At 48.1% G+C, this 9,920-nt stretch overlaps 1 protein-coding gene across 1 annotated transcript; it reads right to left on the bottom strand.

Moving 5' to 3' along the window:
• Window positions 1–1,318: 1,318 nt before the first annotated feature.
• Window positions 1,319–9,236, bottom strand: LOC102863501 (zinc finger protein 678-like). Its single transcript, XM_006903173.1, has 5 exons — window positions 9,159–9,236; window positions 6,199–6,325; window positions 3,623–4,046; window positions 2,316–2,515; window positions 1,319–1,419 (listed from the first exon to the last, which is right to left on the bottom strand). The coding sequence occupies exons 1-5, from the start codon at window positions 9,234–9,236 to the stop codon at window positions 1,319–1,321; spliced, it is 930 nt and encodes a 309-aa protein (XP_006903235.1).
• Between the last annotated feature and the right edge of the window lie 684 nt (window positions 9,237–9,920).

Here is a 9,920-nt window from a genome sequence, read left to right as displayed (position 1 = left end):
AAAAAAAAATTGCAATTAGAGGGCCTGGTTACACCGCTGTTAAAACATGTGGTGGTTAAGGGGAAAACCAGGTACAATCTTCACTGCTGCAGCAAGAACTCACTGTGAACATGTGCTTATGGAACAAAGTGCCGCTATGGACACCATAGGGCATAGTGGCAGCCTCGCCTTCAAGGATACTTAACAGCCTGAAACGGTTCTGACTACAACGCACGTCACAACAACAGCACAAATCCACGTGGAGGCAGTGACTCTGGGGTCCCCTGTGAAGAGTCAGAAACGGGTCAGGACACAAGGTTGATGATTTCCTTTCCACGGAACAGAGCTTTAGAACACTAACAGCATATACAATGCAGAAGGAACAGGTGTGACAACAGAGTTTCATCCCTAAGTGGAAGAATGACGTGTCTTCCCCTTTTGGGGTCTCCGTTGGGACAGGCACAGCGCGTGTACTAAGGGATGATAAGAGTGTAATATGTACTAAGAGTGTAATACAAGTGCCAGACCAGGACAGCACCTCACAACCACCATGCACTATCTAAATGATCCTTCCACAAGATGGGGCCCGGAGCAGGAGGGAAGCTACAGCGGCTTTCTCCATGGACCCAGAGCAGGAGGGAAGCTACAACTGCTTTCTCCACAGAGCTGGAGACAAACACCCACCCCGTGATGTGCTCGCTCCGCCAGATGACCCTCTCAGTCAGCACAGAACTTAGCCACATCTTTCCCGTCCACCTCCTAAAGCACGGACTGTGTGAAGACGGTGGATTTGGAGCAGCGTGGCCAGGACACTGACGGATGTGGGATGTCTTGTCGCCCACCCGGTTCAGCTGTGACAATGAAAGCACGGAATGCCAAGCAGAGTGCTGGCACGGCTGCCAAAGAATCACCCAGAAAGAAAGCCAAGAGTACAACGGTTCTCTCTGTCCTGGAAGACACTAACAGCAAAGCCAGTCGTGAAACCAAACCTCTCATACAAACGAGATTGTCATCGCTGCATGAAAAGCATCCTAAAAGTTTACCAAAAAGGCACTATCTCATATTGTTTGCAGTTTTAGGTCAAACTTTGTAACTGTAAAAAGGAAAAATGTTAGCTTGGCTCTGGGAACACAATAAGAATTGACTATGAAACCAGAGATGTGTAAAACATTTATTAATTTAACACAAAGATGCAAAAGAGATGCAGATCCAAGAAGTCCTGCAGGACTCCCACATGCAAGAAAACGATCAACACCTCAGCAAGTCTCCTGGTGTGCAAGACAGCAAGACACGTCTCCTACGGCACATCACGGGGAAGACTCATTCTTTCCTGTTTCCCTTAGTTGTTTGTGCTCCTGAGCGTGAAGGAAGGCCTGGAGGGTGCAGTGAAGACCCTCGTGTATTCCTTCCCTTCATGCAGCGTGCCTGCAGGGTAGAGGCCTGCAGAGGACATGAGGAACCACCGGTGTCTGACTCCCTTGCATGACGGCTCTGTGAATGCTTGCAGGTCCCGTTTCCACGTCACTGTGCAAACATGGCCCCACACTCCCGACATTCACATGTGAGACAACTTCTCAGGCGGTATCCATGCATCAGGATCTCACGAAGGTTCCTCCCCTTCCATATACTCTTTGCCTTGTGAGAATCTTCATGTGCACTCAACTGGCCGGACGGTGAAACGGCTTTTCCGTATTCCTGACATTTTCCAGGTCGCTCTCCTGTGTCAAATCTTGCATGTTTACCGAGTCAAGGAAAGCTTTTCTGATCCTTAACATTCCTACTGCGCCTCTCTGTTCAACTCTTGTAAGAAATGTACAGGTACTGTGTACAGGTATCACGCACTAAAGGTATTGCCATGTTCTTTATAGAAATAAGATTTCTCTCCTGTGTGAACTCGACGTTCACTGAGTTCACCTGATGCCTGAGATGTTGTCCGCATTCTTGACGTTCTCAGGGTCTCTCTCCTGTGTGACCCGGAGGAGCCAATGTGTTCTCACGTTCTTTTCATTCCTAAGGTCAGTCCTAAGTGGATCTTTGCATGTGCAGACAGTCAGGGCGAGAAGAAGTCTTCCCACACTCCTTACATTCACAAGGTTTTTCTCCTGTGTGACTTTTTGTATGTTTCTTGAACGTCCCCAGTTGTGTAAATGTTTTCCCACACGCGTGACACTCGTAAGGTCTTTCTCCTTTGTGAACGGTTCTGTGTCTACGCAGATTGGCCGAGTCATAAAAGGCTTTCCCACATTCGTCGCATTGATAGGGTCTGTCTCCCGTGTGAGTGCGTCTATGAATTCGCAAATGCCCTGCATGGGAAAAGGTTTTCCCGCACTGCTCACATTTGTAAGGTCTCTCTCCCGTGTGAATTCGTGTATGGGACGTGAGGTCTCGACATCGAAGGAACGTTTTCCCGCAGGCCTTGCATCCATACGGCCTCTCTCCCGAGTGGATAACTCTATGTGTACGGAGGACGGCGCGGTCCTTGAAGGTTTTCCCACATTCCGCACACGCGTAGGGCCTTTCTCCCGTGTGACTTCTTCTATGGACGTTGAATCGACCCAGTTGTGCAAACGTTTTCCCACACTCCTTGCATTCATAAGGCCTCACTCCTGTGTGCACTTTTCTATGATTATAAAAACTGCCCGGATGTGAAAACGTTTTCCCACATTCCTGGCATTCGTAAGGCTTCTCTCCGGTGTGAATTCTTCGGTGTGCAGTGAGGTCACCGGATCGCAGAAACGCTTTCCCACATTCCTGACATGCATAAAGTCTCTCTTTGGTGTGAATCCTTTTATGCGTATTGAGGTGAAAGGACTGTTTAAAGGTTTTGCCACAGTCCTGACATGCGTAAGGTCTCTCTCCCGTGTGGATCCTTCTATGAGCAATGAGACTGCTTGACTGCGTGAAGGTTTTCCCGCATTCCTGACACTCGTAGGGTCTCTCTCCTGTGTGGACTCTTGTATGGGCAGTGAGCAGGGCCGCGCGGGTGAACGTTTTTCCGCAATCCTTACACGCGTGCGGTCTCTCGCCGGTGTGAATTCTTCTGTGTGAAATCAGACTCCCCGATTTTGTAAAGGTTTTCCCGCACTCGCGACATTCGTAAGGTCTCTGTCCTGTGTGAGTTCTTCGGTGTGCGGTGAGGTGAGCTGCCTGGGTGAAGGTTTTGCCACACTCCTCACATTTGTAAGGTCTCTCTCTGCTGTGAGTCCTTCGATGTGCGGTGAGAATAGAAGACTGCGTAAAAGATTTGTCACAGTGTTGGCACTCGTACGGTCTCTCTCGTGTGTGCACTCTCGTGTGTAATGTTCGTGTACTGGACTCTCTGAATGTCTTGCCACAGTCCTTACACTCGTAAGGTCTTTCTCCGGTGTGCATTCTTCTATGTGTAAGGAGTTGACCCGCGTGTAAAAACGTTTTTCCACATTCCTTGCATTCATGAGGTTTCCTCCCTGTGTGGATTCTCACGTGTTCATTTAGCCTATCGCGCCGAGAAAAAGTCTTCCCACACTCCTTACATTCATGCCGTCTCTCTCCCGTGTGAACTCTTCTGTGCACGAGGAGGTGACCTGACTGTCTAAAGGTTTTCCCGCAGTCCGTACACCGGTAAGGTCTCTCTCCTGTGTGAATCCTTGTGTGTAACGTGCACGTAGCTGATTCTCGGAAGGTTTTGCCGCAGTGCTCACATGCGTAGGGCCTCTCTCCGCTGTGAATTCTTCGATGAGCAACGAGACGACGTGACTGCGTAAAGGTCTGGCCACACTGCTCACACGCGTAGGGTCTCTCTCCCGTATGGGTCCTTCTGTGCACGGCGAGGAGAGCTGAGCGGGTAAAGGTCTTGCCACACGCCTCGCAGCCGTAAAGCCTCTCCCCCGTGTGAATGCGACGATGCACGCTGAGGTGACCCCACTGAGTGAATGTCCTCCCACAGTCCTCACACGGATAAGGTCTCTCCCCGGTGTGAATTCTTGTATGGACGGCGAGAACAGCTGCCCGAGTGAAGGCTTTGCCACAGTCCTTGCACTCGTAGGGTCTCTCTCCTGTGTGAACCCTGCCATGTGCCAGGAGCTGGCCTGCGTGTGAAAACCTTTTCCCACATTCCTGACAGCCATGAGGTCCCTCCCCACTGCGAATTCTTCTACGTTTACGGACGTCACTGCGCTGCGGAAACGCTTTCTCACTTTCGTTACCTTCATAAGGTCTCCGTCTTAAGTGTTTTCTTGTTAGAGGAGCAACTTTAAGATCTGTTTTCCCAGACAGTTTCCGTGTGTTAAGTGTCTCACCCGTGTGTGTTCTTGAATGTGTCCGGAGGTGTGAGGAAGAAGGGAAGGATTTTCCACACCTCTTACACCCATAAGGCCTCTCCACACGCTGAAGCCTCTGACCTTTGACCGTGACGTCTGACAGTCTAGTGAGGAGGGAGGGGAAAGGAGAGGATTTCCCACTTTCTGCAGATTCAGAGAGTGGACGCTGAAAATTACATGCTTGACGGGAAACTATGGGAAAAGGATTCATATAGATTTCAGAGCTTTCTGTATACACGTGCTCTTCTACAACATGCACCCAAAATAACGAGAAGGTACAGAAATGCTGCCCACATGTGTGACATCCATAGCTGCTCTCACCAATGCGAGTCCTCAGCGGGTTTATACGGAGACGATCGCTCGCCCAGCAGGAAAGAGGTGGAATTCTGAGGAAGGTTCTCCCTGGGTGGCGCTCCTCCATCTCTTCAGGTGGGTGCGTCAGAGTGTGACTTCTGCTAAAAATACACAAAACGCTGTGGTCAGTAAGTAGGATCTGTTGACCATACGTGCTGGGTTTTCCTCCAAGGAGGCCGACGTTTCATAATCGACCATCAATAGTGTTGCTGGCATTGGCTTCCTCAATGGTAAGACGTTGGCTGCCTCCAAGGTACTGTGTTTCCTACCGGGTTTAGTGTTGGGATCTGCACGAAACTCACCTCAAACGGCGGTCTTGGTTTCTATGTGGACCTTGTATGGCATGGACTCTTGACATTCTTCCTGAAGGCCTGCGGTGCGGACTTTTTACAAAGTGGAACGGTGTCCATTCAAGGGATGACGCGGCTCCAGCACACACGTTCTGAATGTCTGCCACAGAAATAAAACTAGGTTTCACACGGTGACACAGAAAGCAAGCAAGTAACACAGGACAGACTGCTGTGAGCAAACACAAACGTAGGCACATTCTGCAGTTTTCATCCCTTGACAGGAAGAGATTCAGGGACAAATACAAGGGTTTCTGATAGAAATGGGATTTCCCTGGGTGGATAAAGAGAAGATTCAGCAATGACATACGCAATCACACAGTCAACACACACTCTCACAGAGCCCACACAGCACATCATCCAGTCGAGAAATGGTATGAAAAAGACACACCTGTCCCCCATGACAGGACCTCAGCTGCAGGGAAGGAAGTGCGATTTAAAGGACTTTTCCTCTTCTTGTTTTTGGTGTGTATGTGCCACAGAGTCAAAACCAGGCGCTATCTGACTCTCTGAAAGGTTTGCACAGACAGTTGATGACACAGGAGGCGACTGCCCATCCTCCCTGCAGAGACCGGCAGGTGACCTTCCACTGCGTTCCTTTGGGACTGCAGCACAGCTTCTCTCCACGCGGCCAGCGGAGCTGCCTTATCCACTCGGTTCAGGTCAGTGCCAGTCTCTCAAGATTGGGAGGATTCTTCATACACTGACAATTTCAGGGGGGATCTCAACACAGTGGCCCTACAGGAGTGCTCTTCCGACTGCCCCAAACACTCGTCCTGGAGTCCTGACCTCTGAAGCGACTGTGTACACTTGTACAACTGAGTCCCTTTTAGCAAATGAAAATGTACTACCAGACATGGAAACCACATAAATGAGTAATTCTACACATGGCAATGCCAAAACACAAGTGACCATGCCAACTTCCTAGAATCTTGCATTCCAATTCTTCAGTCCAAGTTCAAAAGCAAGACTCATGAATTAATTTTCTGTGCAAGTTCAAGCAAGACTCATGAATTAATTTTCTGTGCCTTGAAAAAGACAGAAAATGTAGAGGCAAGAAGGTGCACTGCAATCCCACAGGTGCGTGGTTCGAATCCTCCAGACGCTCTGCTGGAGAAGGAGGGACAATCTCCTCCTGTACCAGTCACATCTGATTTGATGGTACACTCACACAAAAATAATAAATTTTAAAAAATTAATACAGAAAGCGCCATTTTTACCTATGAAGTCCAGGTGTCTCAAGGATTCCATCATCACGTCCCTGTAGAGTTTCTTCTGAGCGACACTGAGCAAAGCCCACTCTTCCCGGCTGAAGAGGATGACTACGTCCTCCAGAAACAACGGTGCCTGAAACACACAACATAATCTGCATCCGTTCGCCAACAAGAAGAAAGAATGACCTTGAAAGCCCTACACAACTGGGAAAGGACCCGGATAGGACAAAAATGCTAGGCTCTAGCAAGACCTACAGTCTTGCTTCTTCACTTTGTCACTCCACTTCCTCACTGATTACATCCTGTCCCTGAGATTCACCATGTCCTGAAAGACCCTGTGTCTGGGTGTCTAACGTTTATCATTGAGCTGTCTTTCTGAGCCAAGCGTTAATGATAGACTTTCTCCTTAAGTGTTTATCGTATGAGATGATAGTATTAGGATGGGACGCTGTTCCCAGCCTATGCGAGGCGGACGGAAGCTCCTGAGACCTCAGCGGTGTCTCTGTGCTTTGGGATGCGTGGACCGCCTGATACCCAATACCCAGCTGCATCTGCTCTGACCTATTGCTCACCAATCTCGGCACCAGCCTGTATCACCCACAGTCACCACCCAGCGGCTTCACAACCGACGACAGTGCACAGCACCCAGGCCTCACCCTCAGCCTAAGCTTGCATACCTACAGTCAGCTCCAGCTTTCCCCTAACATCGCTGAGGCTCTGGGAGCCCTTCTGGCGAAAACCTGAACCCAAGGGACATAGAAGGCCTAGGGCACAAAACAACTCTGAGATATCATCTCACCCCAGTCAGAACAGCAAAATGTAACAGAACAGCAAGCAACAAATGCTGGCGAGGTTGTGGAGAAACTGGAAGTCTTATTCACTGTGGGTGGGACTGTAAAATGGTGCAACCACTGTGGAAGGCGGTGTGGTGCTTTCTCAAAAAATTGCAAATAGAGATACCATGTGACCCAGCAATCCCATTACTGGGAATATACCCCAGAGCGACCATGTCTGCCATCCAAGCAGATAGATGCACACCCATGTTTATTGCAGCTTTGTTTACAATAACAAAGAGTTGGAAGCAAACCTAAGGGCCCATCAACAAACAAAGGGCTAGAGAAGCTGTGGTCTATTCACACAATGGAATACTACGCTGCACTGAAAAGCAAGGAACTCGTGCAATATTATGCAAAATGGGTGACCCTGGAGGACATTATGCTGAGTGAAATATCTCAGTCACAAAAGGACAAATACTGCATGGTGCCACTGCTGTAGACTGGGTCTGACATCAGGGTGGGGGTATGACCGAAAAAAAATGGATAAATTATGTATATTGTATTGAAAAAGATGAAGGAAAGAATACATTAGAGGTGATATATGATTGAGTATTATGGTTAGCACAGGAATCCAGAATTAAGGTTCCATAAAGAAGTGTACTCGGGGTGGGGGGTGGGGGAACTGTATACTAATGAAGGAATTTTTCTTTTTCTTTTCGGAGAGGGGAGCGAACTGGTGGGGAGGGCTGGGCAGGGAGGAAAAGTGCGGGAATGAATGAATGGAAATCCAAAACCTCTGTAAATGTCTATTAAAATTAATAAAAAAAAATTACTTTTTTTTTTAAAAAAAGAAGGGCTAGGGCATTGAACAAAGGAATGGTTGCCGATGTCAGAAATCATGCAGTCGGTCAAGCATGTAGGACAAGACTCACTCAACACTTTTCCACAATCTGCTGCTCACCTTAACACAACAAATTACGAAATTTGGTGAGATTTGCACCACAAGTTAGAGTCCCTGTAACGTCTGTGTTTGGAGGAAAAAGTGTTAAACAGAATCAGAAGCCTTCAGGCTGTGGTGTGACTAAGGGATATTCATGCCATAACATGGCTATTACATTCCACTCAGAAGGAAAAATTGAATTTAGGCTCTAAAGTCAGTGGACAGAACTCCTGAAGAGGTGGTTATCTAGCAACAGGCAGAAAGAGAACATGAGGAAGGAAGGGCACTTATCATGCCTTGGATTTTGTTATCAACAGTGGCAGCATATGCAAAGGAAAAGAATGTAGGAAGTGAAATGGCTGAAAAAGAAACGCAACAAGCTTTAACCAGGATGAGTGACAGCCTTCCATCTCAGGCTCTACAGGGAAAGAAAGAAAACCCACGTGGAAGGAGACGGCAAGACCGCTGCACGCTGTGGACACTCAAAAAAAGTCATCTGGGAGGCAGATGGCAGGACTGAGAAACTTATGTTAACCAGGGACTAGGACATAGAAGAAACACATCATCAGCTGCTGACGGCTCTCAGCCGCTTCCTACGGAACCAGCACTCAGACGGACGGCAACAGGGATGAATTTACGGGCAGCATCTCTGCTCCCGTGTGGTCAAGAACAGGAGAACGGTGTTATCGTTGTTGCTGATGGACGTCGAGTCGAGTCCGATGCGTAGCGACTCTATGAACAAAAGACCTAATGCCTTTCCTTAATTGTAGTCGTTTCTCCAAGTTCTTAGTGTTTCCAGAGGCTTGTGTTTTAGGAAGTAGATGCCACTCCTGCTTCCAAACCTGTCTGACATCTTGGAGCTCCTCCAAACCCTGTCCACACCGGGAGACCATTATGGAGTCTGATACCCCAATGGCACAAGTTTCAGCATCGCAGCAAACCCAGGTAATCTCAGTATTGCACACTGACAAAGAGTGACGTGTAATGCAGAAGAATGTTCCTCCAAATAGAACAACCCTAGTGTCAGTGAGCAGTGGTTAAGACTCTTGAAGTTGAATACAACTCACAGTGACCCTCTAAACAAAAGACCAGAGCTCTGTTCTCTAATTGACATCATTTCTATATGATTCGAGCATATACAAGGGTTGTAAATGACAATAAACCAAACCTATTGCTAATGAGTTGTTTCCAACTCCTGGTGAGACATCTTGATCAAAGACGACTACTCCTCTTTCTCCCCTGGATAATACCTTTACAAAGTCTACCACTTTGAGATGCTTGTGGCTGCTGTTGCTACGATCCGGTGGCAGGGAACGAGCTCGCTTCATCGTGACCCTGTGAACAACGTCTCTGAAACCTGCTCGATATCCTGGGCTCTCCACATCACCCCAAACACACTTCAGATTCACTGTTGTAGTCATTCTATCAGTCCATCTCTCTGAGGGTCTTCATTCCTACACGGACCCCTCCACCTTTCCAAACGTGAATTCTTGTTCCAAGGAATAGTCTTTCCAACACCATGCCCAAAGTCAGGGGACTGCACCATCATTGCCTCCAAGGAGCACTCTGGATGCATCTTCTCCAACACATGCCTGCTCGTTCTCTCGCCCGTCCATGAAATGTTCAATATTCTTCTCCAGCACCACAGCTCAAAGGCATCAATTCTTCTTCTGTCATCCTTAGTCACTGTCCAGATCTCAAAGAAATAGCAAGTGAAGTGAAAAACGATGTCTTGAATCTCGTACACCATAGTTTTTAAACTGATAGCATGACTCTTTAGGATTTTGGAGGGGTTTATAATGGCAGACTTTCACAATGCTATCCTCTTCTAATGTCCTGACTGCTTCTTGTTGTTGTTGTTATGTGCCGTCGAGTCGTTTCCGACTCCTAGCGACCCTATGTACAACAGCCCTAAACTCCGCTCTATCCTGTGACAACCGCACTGCCTCTGACACTCCCATCCCGATTATCCCAGTCACTGAATCAATCCACCTCATAGAGGGCCTTCCCCT

The sequence above is a fragment of the Elephantulus edwardii genome, unplaced genomic scaffold (assembly GCF_000299155.1).
Source record: "Elephantulus edwardii isolate Elephantulus edwardi_28Jun2011 unplaced genomic scaffold, EleEdw1.0 scaffold00528, whole genome shotgun sequence".
Taxonomy (NCBI): Eukaryota; Metazoa; Chordata; class Mammalia; order Macroscelidea; family Macroscelididae; genus Elephantulus; species Elephantulus edwardii.
This window is presented reverse-complemented; position numbering and strand designations above follow the sequence as displayed.